General features: G+C 35.9%; 1 protein-coding gene across 1 annotated transcript; it reads left to right on the top strand.

The window, feature by feature from the left end:
• Window positions 1–4,105: 4,105 nt before the first annotated feature.
• Window positions 4,106–11,577, top strand: LOC123539695 (carbohydrate sulfotransferase 15-like). The gene is made up of 5 exons (XM_053525757.1): window positions 4,106–4,433; window positions 4,665–4,821; window positions 6,885–7,038; window positions 8,093–8,240; window positions 8,712–11,577. The coding sequence occupies exons 1-5, from the start codon at window positions 4,424–4,426 to the stop codon at window positions 8,897–8,899; spliced, it is 657 nt and encodes a 218-aa protein (XP_053381732.1). The 5' UTR covers window positions 4,106–4,423; the 3' UTR covers window positions 8,900–11,577.
• Window positions 11,578–11,987: the final 410 nt, after the last annotated feature.

Here is an 11,987-nt window from a genome sequence, read left to right as displayed (position 1 = left end):
AGAACGTACCGTTACGTTACAAACGATAAAACTAAAGCGGAACTTTGTTATTGTGCGTCACTGAAATATCACGACGTCACTTCTGCTTACGGACGCCAATTTCCCGCGTTTTAAGTAGTTTCATATTTTTATGCTTGTTCTTATTGTTTCTGTTGTGGTAAGTGAGAAATAGAATCCATCATTGGTGTTCGGTGAAGATCGGAAATCCCAACCCTCGGGCGCACCGCTCAAGTCTTAAACTCGGCTCAGCCTCGTTTAAGACTTGAGCGGTGCGCCCTCGGGTTGGGATTTTCTGATCTTAACCGAACACCAATGATGGATTCTCTATTTCCTACACCAATTTTTCATGAAAGTTCTATCACAAATTAACGAAAAAATGAAAAGAAAATAGGGGGTTGAATAGTTTCTAGTGAAATGCCAGTCAGTTGTGGTCTGCTACCCTAAAAATAGCGCATATTTGCTCTCCTCCGCGCAATAAACACCTACTTCCGGTTTCGATTTGCAAAACTTGCCATGTGGGTTGTATGAACATGAAAACCGTCTCATTTCATGCAGAATGTATTCTAGTAGCGAAAAAGTGTGATTAAAGCACTCGTTCTACACGAATTTGCGCAGAAAATGGGAAAATTAGGATCTATTTATTATGGACTTCTTCACCACGGAAGCACATTTTCGACCGAATTACTGACCTTATTCCTCAAAACTCAAAAAGCCAGGAATTAAGATGTTGTTCATCATTTGTTTTAAATCTGGAGTGCTTGTGCTAATGCCACACTTGGCCTTCGATGTGCCGGTAGGTGATGAAGTAGGCACGTTCTACGATTGTTCAATACAGAATACACTGAAAAGAACAGAGCCCGACTTGTAAGACGTGCACAGGGATTCAGTTAAAAATATTTGGATTAAACATAGAAATATTGTTCAGATAAAGTTTTCAAACTATTTGTTATCAGTTGTTTAGTTCAATATGTTAGATCTAGAGCCAATGCAAAGTGCTTTCTTTAAAAAAAAAGTTTGTTCACAGATCCTGACTGATCCATCACATTAAATTTAATTGTCTCGGGCCCAAATCATTTTGAATTAACTTCTTTAGTATGGCAGTCAGATATTCTATCAAAATGCATATATTCAATTTAAAAAAATGTTTAGCTTTTCAAATAAGTAGTGTAGATATAAAGATAATTTCTGTCGTACTGTAACCCCAATTTCCCCAGTTTGTATAGATATCTATTAATTGGCTGTGAATTGATCGAAAGAAAGAAACTGAAAAAAACAGACCTTCCCAACTCAGAATTTCTTGGTCAATCAAAGCACAACAAATAACACTTTTAAGAGTGGCCATATTGGGATCATTTTGTGTCCGTCTGTTATCATTTTTGACTGAAATGAACCTCTACCACAAAAACTTAAGCTAGCCTGATCTGTTTAGAAATTATTCTAGTGGGATTCGAGTAATGTCGAAGCATGTGTGTGCCCAACTCTGTTTGGTCTCATTGGTCAAGTGATTTATTACTTTCCCCTCACCTCTACCGTTTGGAGTTTCACTAGGGACACAAAGTTGCTCATTCTTCGAAGCCATCTAACAGGGTTTCAGAAGATATGTTATTCCGCTTGTCTTAAATATTCCTCATCCTCTGTCGTTAAATGGGCACGCCTTCAGATTAATGTAAAACAATCAAAATTAAAAATAAGACACTCATTCCTTAGTTATTATAAATACAAAATAAAAACAAACTGATTCAGTGAGTTTTGGCAAGAATTTATTTGCAAAACCATTCATGTAGTCTTTAAAACATATAGAAAAGCTATCTACTGTGATAGTCACACTGTAAATGTTTGATTTCTGTGTTATTCTTAAAGAAATGTTAATTTAATGTATAATCATAACTGGTTATGCCTCCTTTCAGAGTCCAAGCTTAAAAAAAATATTCCCGCTCGCTCCATGTAAAATCTACCCGCCTCTGAAAAAATCAAAATCGCTCGCTCCCATTTTTTTTGAAAATTTTCCGAAGAACTATTAATCAATTTGGTATGGCCTTGGGGAAAACATATTGTATGTATAGGTTATAGATCATTTATTGACTTTCTAATGCAATTAAGTTTGCCGAAACGGCGCGCATCTATTACCGACTTATAATTAAAACGCCCCTCTTCATCAATCGGCGACATCTCCGTCACAAGTAATCTAAACCACACAGGGAACCCTTCTTTTGAACAACCTTTAAATCAGTAGAAAGATCTTTTTTAATTTGCACATTTGTACACAGTGACTTTTTACGATATCTTATTTACAATCTGTTTCCGTTTTATTTTGCTAAGGTGACTTTGAGAAAAAAAGTTTAAGATTTGAATGGGAGGTGTGGCCAACGTTGTTTGTACACAAGATCATGTTGATGTAAATACATAGTAGACAACTTACGTAACGGGTAGATTTAGAACACAATATTACATTCTTCTTCAATGTAAATATAATGTCGGATTTAACTCATAGTAATCTAACAGTTCTATTGATTTAAGCAACTGTAACTAACAAACAAAACAAGACAAAGTAATATTATACCACTGTCGGCTGCTCAACATTTACATTCTGGTTTATTCTAGACCAGTAGCGGTACTGTAACTGACCACCGGTTTACAGTTGATTTTAGTTAATCTTGGAGATAATACAAAGAGTGAAAGGTAAAACTTGAACTATGAAAGAACAGCTTTTATTAAAAAGAAGAAAAAACACAATTTGATATTTATATACTTGGTCCTTCATTATATAGACACGCAGTCCCTGTTTTGGCAGTTACTTCCCCTCCCTGAATGTGGGAAATCCATAGTAGGCGGAACAATGAATACTCATTAATTTTGTACTACTTCATAAATAAGTGGACCATTTTTCAGCTATGAAATAATATGAAAATAAGTTGGTTACTTTTTCGGCGACGCCGTCTAAATTCACGCAGACCGTATTCAGCTCTTTCTTTAATTTGATATATGTTGGTATTTGAACAGGTTTTTATCATATTTATTAAACTTACTTATCATTTTGAGATATATCAATATTCTTGCTAAATATACTGAGCCAAAGTTAGCTTTAAAACTGTGAACAGCGTCGTTTAGGATAAACGCTTTGTCTACATTTCACTCAGCGTAGCACAATCAACAGAGTGAAAGAAATTGACACTCTCGTCCAGTCAGGCAGAGTGTTGCATAAATCTTCCATTTTGATAAATTATCTATAATGCGTTATCAAGAAGTTTGATTTGCAAACTGAGGTCACGTGGCATAGGTAACGAAAACGAATTTAGACGGCGTCGCCGAAAAAAACTGTCCTTAAAAATGTTGAAATCATTACTCATTTATTCTGCCAAATTATATTCTCAATTTGTTATTTTCGAGTCTTTTTGGCACAGTCTGAAAGCTTGAACTTTTTGGCCAGGTATCAACAAATGGGAGGACCAGTTAGCAAAAACCTTAACTTTCAAACGGTCAGTCAGTATATGATAAACCGTGTAGTATGAGTTATTTGGGAAATAATATATATCTACCTTACCACTAAAAGCAGCAATGTTATTTTATCTTTGTTGCTGTAACAACAAGCCCGCCTGGACGGTAACTTTCTTGAAAACTGTTTCGATTTCATTGATTTTTTTAATCTAACAATACCCGCAAAGAAACCTGGGCTTTACATAACTGCAAAATGGAACTTTTTAGGATATTGCTCATTTATAGCTTGGAACAAAGATCTTTAGAATCAGATCTATGTCTTGTTTAATGACCGGCGTATCGACATAATATGTAAGGCTTAAATACACTAATGGGGTTCTTTTGATGTATGCAAATATTCTTCTGCTAACGTCCTATTGACTTGCTTGTAAATGGTATATAAGATGATAATACTTTAAAGCAGACATAACTCTGGTTTCATAAGTTGCTTAATCAAAATCTGTACTGTAACTGCAAGCGCGGAGACTAAACCCCGTAAGCGCAACATTTTGTAAGAGAGAAAAATCCCGTAAATGAAACAGATAAGTATTTTTTTTTTTAATTTTTTTCACACGTTAGTGTTGAAATAACCTGTTGGCTACTCAGACGGTGATAAGACAAAACTGCTCGGGGAAATTTGTAGATGCTGTATGAATAGCTCTTCGTGCCAAATTGCACTTCCGGGTTTAAGATCGACACCGTCAGCATGTCCAGTATAATGAGTTTTATAAACACTGAATCCACATATTTTCCTTCATAACTCAACGTCTCTTTACGGGGTATTTTTGTTTATATTATTATAGTTACCTTATTCCTTGATGGACATCAAACATATTTTTTCTTTCAGAAAAGAGGGTATGTGTATCCGAAATTTGAGCACTATCTTACTTTATTTTCTGATGGAACTCGACAGATACAGGAGAACAAGGACACTTCTGGGTTTCATCCTATGATATTTGGTATGATGATATGATATACAAAATTCTGATATCTTTAACTCTAAATTATCTAAAATTGATGTTTTCTATACGTTAATATTTACATAAAATGTAAAAGTATGTTGGTATCTAGACAAATTGAGAGGAAAGGTTTGAATGTTGATACTGTGAGTACATTTGTCCGAAGAACTTCGGTTTGCAGAGGGCTCAGTTAACGAGTGTTTATTTTGATTTCTGTTCGTCTGTTTAAAGGTGATTGCTCTGCTACGGTAATGGTAGACAACAGATACTGGACCATACACCCACCATCCAAAAACGTATCCGAACCAGTATACACAAACGCGGATTATGTACATCATCTAAACCCCAACGCAAAAATTATTGCCATGTTGAGAAATCCAGTAGATAGGTAAGCATATGAGACTATTTCAAGCGAAACAAATAAGGAACGTTTTTTTTTTTGCGCAGTGTGAGTGAGCTGCGTTATTATTATTTCTACGCAGTGTGTAAGACATTTATTTCTAGCTGCGTATGTATTTCTACGCAGTGTGCGAGACATTTATTTCTAGCTGCGTTAGTATTTCTACGCAGTGTGCGAGACATTTATTTCTAGCTGCGTTAGTATTTCTACGCAGTGTCTACGCAGTGTGCGAGACATTTATTTCTAGCTGCGTTAGTATTTCTACGCAGTGTGCGAGACATTTATTTCTAGCTGCGTTAGTATTTCTACGCAGTGTGCGAGACATTTATTTCTAGCTGCGTTAGTATTTCTACGTAGTGTGCGAGACATTTATTTCTAGCTGCGTTAGTTTTCTACGTAGAGTGCGAGACATTTATGTCTAGCTGCGTTATTATTATTTCTACGCAGTGTGCGAGACATTTATTTCTAGCTGCGTTAGTATTTCTACGCAGTGTGGGAGACATTTATTTCTAGCTGCGTTAGTATTTCTACGTAGTGTGCGAGACATTTATTTCTAGCTGCGTTAGTATTTCTACGTAGAGTGCGAGACATTTATTTCTAGCTGCTTTAGTATTTCTACGCAGAGTGCGAGACATTTATTTCTAGCTGCTTAATATTTCTACGCAGCATGCGAGACATTTATTTCTAGCTGCGTTAGTATTTCTACGCAGTGTGCGAGACATTTATTTCTAGCTGCGTTAGTATTTCTACGCAGTGTGCGAGATATTTATTTCTAGCTGCTTTAGTATTTCTACGCAGTGTGCGAGACATTTATTTCTAGCTGCGTTAGTATTTCTACGCAGTGTGCGAGACATTTATTTCTAGCTGCGTTAGTATTTCTACGCAGTGTGCGAGACATTTATTTGTAGCTGCGTTAGTATTTCTACGCAGTGTGCGAGACATTTATTTGTAGCTGCGTTGATATATCTACCCAGTGTGCGAGACATTTATTTCTAGCTGCGTTAGTATTTCTACGCAGTGTGCGAGACATTTATTTCTAGCTGCGTTAGTATTTCTACGCAGTGTAGGAGGCATTTATTTGTAGCTGCGTTAGTATTTCTACGCAGTGTGCGAGACATTTATTTCTAGCTGCATAAGTATTTCTACGCAGTGTGCGAGGCATTTGTTTCTAGCTGCGTTAGTGTTTCTACGCAGTGTGTGAGACCTGCTGTTTGTATTTTACACTGCATAAATGATTTTTTTTGTAAGTTACATGAGAGTTCTAAGGTACATGAAAGCCATTTGTTTTAGCCTCCGAGGCAGACATGAAATTGACTATACTTCAAAGTGCAATCCATCACATTCGACTTCGGTTACAGCTTAATTAATTATGATTATTTGTAATTAATCTAAATTACGAATGCAAATTGCAATTACGTTGGCCTGGGAAGTCGTAGATAATTCATGATTTGTCCGTATAACATGTCCAATATCTTTGCATCAAATGCAACTCTTAATTTTCGCTAATTGCTTAGAGACGTTGAATTTCTGATATAATTTTCCGAAGAAGACGAATCGTAAACATTGTCGACTATGTTTACGTTGGAAACATATTATCATACGAACACATGAACTATGTAATATCAGTTAATGAAAAACAATTGCTTCGATGTTTATTTTGTTGTTCAGTTACGAATACATTTCGAAATCTTTTCATATAAATTATCTTGCAAACACACGAGAAATCGATTTACTGATACAACCACATTTTGTCTGATTACAAGTCGCGAACTCAACATATTAATAACCAAAATAGTTGTTGTACTTTCAATTATATTTGATGTCGATTTACTGATACCATTACCTTAAGGCTGATTACAGGTCACGAATTCATGTGATTTCTCTTCTAATTCTTAAGGACGAATAATAGATCATGTAATTCTTCATAAAGTGTTTTGTTTTATCCTATATCCTGAAGTATGTTGGCCGTGACTGCATAATATTTCTCGAATATATCACCAGCATATGGGTGAATGATGTACGATTTCAAATATGACTCTTTCTACTTTTAGAATTTACTCTGAGTATATGTTCTTTATGCACGGAAGTCCTGAAGAGTTCCATGACCTGGTGAAAAAGAACATTCTATATACACGAGAGTGCCTAAAATATAATAGTTTACGCTACTGTTTCTACAAAGCGCCAGATAATAACACTCAGGCCGAGGTAAGCATTACTTCGCTACAGATAATAGTGATGATAGTGATGATAATGATTACGATGCTAATTTTGGTTAGAGCCCACCAATTATTTTCAAACAGGCTTCCATTTTATTATCATTCCATGAATCGAAACATGTATATATAATCATATTGTTTTTCTTCTCAAGAACTGTCTTAGTTCCACGAAAATAATGGACGAAAAACATAGGAAGAGTGACAGTTTATTAGAGTATTTTTTCCGCATAAATGAGATGTACACTGCTTACATCATTGGTATCGCGGGAGAAAACCTTTTGATTTTTTTTTCAGTACACATCAAATACAACAAAATATTGCCAAAATGTATAATAAAATGATGTAAATGCAGTAAAAAATAAAATTTGAAAAACAACAACAACAAAAAACCCCAACAAAAACCACCAAATCTTGTGTTTGTTACATTACTGACCAAGGGAACGGACAAACATTAGCTCATTCCAAAAAAAAAAAATCCCTGTACCTTTTTGAATTGGTGGTCTCTGATCTGATGATGAATGTGATAGATCTAGTAAAGTGATGATAATGGCGACCTCTGATGGTATCGTTAGTGATGATGATATTGTTATTATTAATGATGATGATGATTAGAACGATGCCGATGATGATCTTTTTGTTGATGCTGATGTTATTGTGTTTGCTGCGGATGATGGTGTTGTTGTTGATGATGATCATGATGACGTTGACGACGATGGTGATGATGATGAGTAGGGTTTGGTTGGTAATGATAGTCATGATAATAAAGAAGAATATAATAGAACTGGTTCCAGCATTCTTTCTAAATTTCGCCAACGTATCTACTAGAATATCTGATTGACTCTTCCAACAACAATAATAAAGAGCGTTTAGTTCACGGAATAGGGTTACCTCTAGTAAATACTAATCATACCTTCCTTAAAGAAGAGCTGAATTAACTTTTCTGCGAAGCAGGATTGACTGGTTCTCGGCTTGTTGTGGTTGTGCAGAAATACTTACCGTTAGTGCAATAATGTTTCTGGTCATTTACTACTTTCTGTTTTCAGATCATGCTAGGGTGGGGTGTTTATTTTCTACATCTTAAAGAATTCCTACGCGTGTTCCCAAGGAAACAGATTTTTGTGATCAAGCTAGAAGATTTTTCTCAAAATACAGTGTCATACATGAGGAGAATCTTTTCATTTTTAAAGATACGTAAGTGCATATTTTATTCTTCATTTTCAGACAAGCATATATATATTTAGCAAGTATACGTTTATACTGACCTACTTAAAGATCATAAAGATGTTGAAAACGTATTCTATTTGTTATAAATTGTAAGCAAGAATTGGAAAGCAAGAAACAGAAGTGGTTCAATTAGTTCTAGAGAATGTTTTATATTTTTGGAATTTCTTGAATTGCCTGTAACATAATGCAGTAGAACTCTACTACGTTTGTCACGCATTAAAAATAATGACAACGACGTTTAAGGTAGTTTTATTACTATAAATGTTGCATAGAATATTGCACAGAGATATCATCGGAAATGTGTTACAAAAAATTAAAACAATAATTAAATATAGAATATGTTACGTACATGTAAAAATAAGTTAATGTTATTAAGACATGTTATATCAGTATAAATCAAAGAGTATGTGATTAATTATCATCTTCTCATTATTTCAGGGCAATTACCAGACGATCAGTTAAGGCAAATTTCCAGTCCAGAAAAGCGGGCAAATGAAAGGAAGAAAAGTGACAAAGAAAAGGGAGGGATGTTAGTGGAAACCAGAAAAATACTAGAAGATTTCTATGAACCTTACAATAAACTACTAGTTGACCTCTTAGGGGAACAATTTGATTTCAACAATTAAGGATGAGCTTGTTTGTTTGGCGTGTAAAGGACGTTTTTATAAAGAGGAAGTTGTTCATCTGACGGGTGTTCATTTAGATTTTGTCTTTGATTATTTTAAACGTAAACTGCATTCTTCTCCGCAAATAAATAACGACTTAGCTGGATGGGTTCAAGGTGAAGCACAAATAATTCAAGTTTCACTTTCTCACGTCTAATCATTGAACCACACTGTTCATTGCCTTGTGCTCGTTACTAATATAATGATCATCTTGTAAAATTTTGGTTGCAATGTCTGTTTAAAATATTGGTCATCTGTTTATGGAACCGCAGGATCGACCATTCTACCTTATTGACATTCCGTATCCTCCCGTCAAATCAGGGAGTCAGTGGCGCAGTGGTTAGCAGTTTGGACTACAACGCCAGCGATCCGCGTTCAATTACCGGACCCGGATCGATTCCCGGTTGCGGCTACTACTTTATATGCTAAATATTGTAAAGAACAATAGACAATAGGAAATAATTTCCATTGCAAAGCTTGTTTTTCAGTGCAAAGTGAGTTTCAATAGACCTTGAAGAAAAAGTGTTTTCAATGATCGTTTGAAAGCATCCAAGCTTTTAGCGTCTCTAATGGTAGCCGGAAGAGCATTCCATAACTTCGGTGCAGCTGATGAAAAACTACGGCCACCGTACCTCACAGTTTTGCTTTTTGGAACAACCAGTTGTTTTGAGTTGTTCTTGGATCTCAAGTTTCTTGCTGGCTGATAGAGTTCCAGCAAGTCTTTAACATAGAACGGTGATTGGCTATGCAATGCTTTGTATGTGTGAACTAGAATCTTAAAGTCCACTGTATGAGTAACTGGTGCCCAATGCAGTTCTTTCAATACCGGCATAACGCGATATTCTCGTTATAATTCGAGCTGCAGTGTTCTGAAGACTTTGAAGTCTATTCAGCAAGACATTCGGAACACCATACAAGAGCGCATTGCAATAATCAAGGCGTGAAGTGACGAGTGAATTTACTAGAGATTTTGTGGCATCTGTATTTAGATATTTCCTGATGTGGCCTATTTGACGTAGCTGTCCGTGCCCTGATCTACAAACTGAGTTAATATGTTTTCCATGCTCATTTTGGAGTCTAGAAAAGCACCAAGATTCCTTACACATTTAGATGGTTTAATGTTCTCTTCTCCAATTTTCACAGTAACCGATTCAATATGTCTTTCGTTTCTTTGAGAGGTAAATACAATTGTTGTTCATCCAAGATACGATTTCTACGAGACAGTTTTCAACACAGCGTAAAGCATCTTTTTGAGAGACCGGATTTGTTGGTTTGAAAGATAAATAAAGCTGCCCATCGTCAGCGGCGTAAAAATGATGATTTAGTCCATGTTTCTTACATATTGTACCAACTGGTTTAGTGTACATTGTGAAAATTTTTGGTCCGAGAACGGACCCCTCTGGGACACTGTATGTCATTTGCACTGTTTTTGACAATTTACCATCTATGGTCACTGTTTGGTAGCGGTCGCTCAGATATGAAGTTATCCATTCAAGTGGTTTCCCTACGATACCAAGGCGTTGCAATAGTGTCTTGTGGTCGATGGCATCGGAAGCAGCCGAACATCACTAACATTGTTACATCATTTTGGTCAAGGGAGTTGAGAACGTCATTTTGAACTTTCAGTAATGCAGTCTCAGTGGAATGAAATTTTCTGCATGCAGATTGGTGTTCTTCATGGAGACTGTTCAAAGACAAGTGGCTTTCCAAACGAGCATCGAGTACCTTTTCAAGTATTTTAGACACGTACGGTAAATTAGATACAGGTCTGTAGTTCTTCAGAACATTTGCATCTAGATCTGACTTTTTGATGAGTGGTCTGATCAACGAACTTTTGAAGGATTTCGGTACATATGCTTTCTCCAAAGAATAATTGATTATTTTAGCGAGAGATGGTAGTAGTTTTTCTAAGCATTCTTTTAAAAGCCATGTTGGAAGTGGATCTAGCTCACATGATTTACTTGCAGATTTTGAAATAACTTTTTTCACTTCATTCTCTGAGGCTGGAGTGAATTCAACAAGTTTGTCTATTTACGTGTTCGAAATTTCCTCGGTGGTAACACCGGTTTGTAAGACTGTTTCACGATCCGCTGTCAGATTTGTGTTTCTCCATTTGCGTTCAAGTTTTCGTTTCAAATGTTTGGCTTCGTGTAGTTCTTCATTATACCATGGACAAGTCGGTCTAAGCACTATTGTTTTAGTAAGCCTAGGGGCGTGCTGGTCAACGAGTGATATCAAACTGTTGTTTAATAATTCCACATGCTCGTCAACATCAGAAATTAACGTGTTCGTGTCAATAATCTCCGAAGATTTTATTTCGTTTTTAAATGATTCAATGTCAATGGATTTCAACTTTCGGAAGATCACAGTTTTCTTTATTGGAGCAGGTTTTTTCTGCTTGAATATGAAATATCACAGCAAAATGGTAGCGTGATATCTTCCCATCAGAATCAGGTAGTCCTGGGTCAGTAACTTCTATATTTGATACAATATTTTCAGTGTCTCTTGTGATAAGAACATCCAAAGTATGTAACAAGAATATACTGGCTATACACATTTAACCCCGTCAATCCATTTCCACATGTTGCGTGAATTTGTTGCGCATAATTAGAGGGTTGCATTGGGGTTTGTTTTCACATATTGACCATGCATTCGAAGGTAATGATAATATTTATTTTGTTGTTTACATGTAAATTTGCTGATATAATAAAACTATATGTCTATCTGTTTGTACATATGTTATGCTCTTCAAGAATGGAGGAAATAAAAGAATCAATCAATCATCATATGATATCCGCGTTCAGTCAGGGAGTCGCCTCAATTAGGAAATAATAAGTTTAACGTCAGAGGTTATTTCTAAGTTCACTTGATTGACCAGCTTGTAATGACAACGGCTTTCGAGGTCAATTGCTCAGTCAAGTATGACTTACCGGCCCTAAGTGTTCCTTCTCAAGAGAAGGAACAATAATTCTCCCCATTTAGAAATGTTCTACCGTTTACATGTAAAATTGAACTGTGAACATAAATCCGGATATTTAGTAATGTTACG

Source organism: Mercenaria mercenaria, chromosome 16 (assembly GCF_021730395.1).
Source record: "Mercenaria mercenaria strain notata chromosome 16, MADL_Memer_1, whole genome shotgun sequence".
Lineage (NCBI taxonomy): Eukaryota > Metazoa > Mollusca > Bivalvia > Venerida > Veneridae > Mercenaria > Mercenaria mercenaria.
The sequence above is the reverse complement of the archived record's forward strand: the minus strand, read 5'-3'. Positions and strand labels throughout refer to the sequence as shown.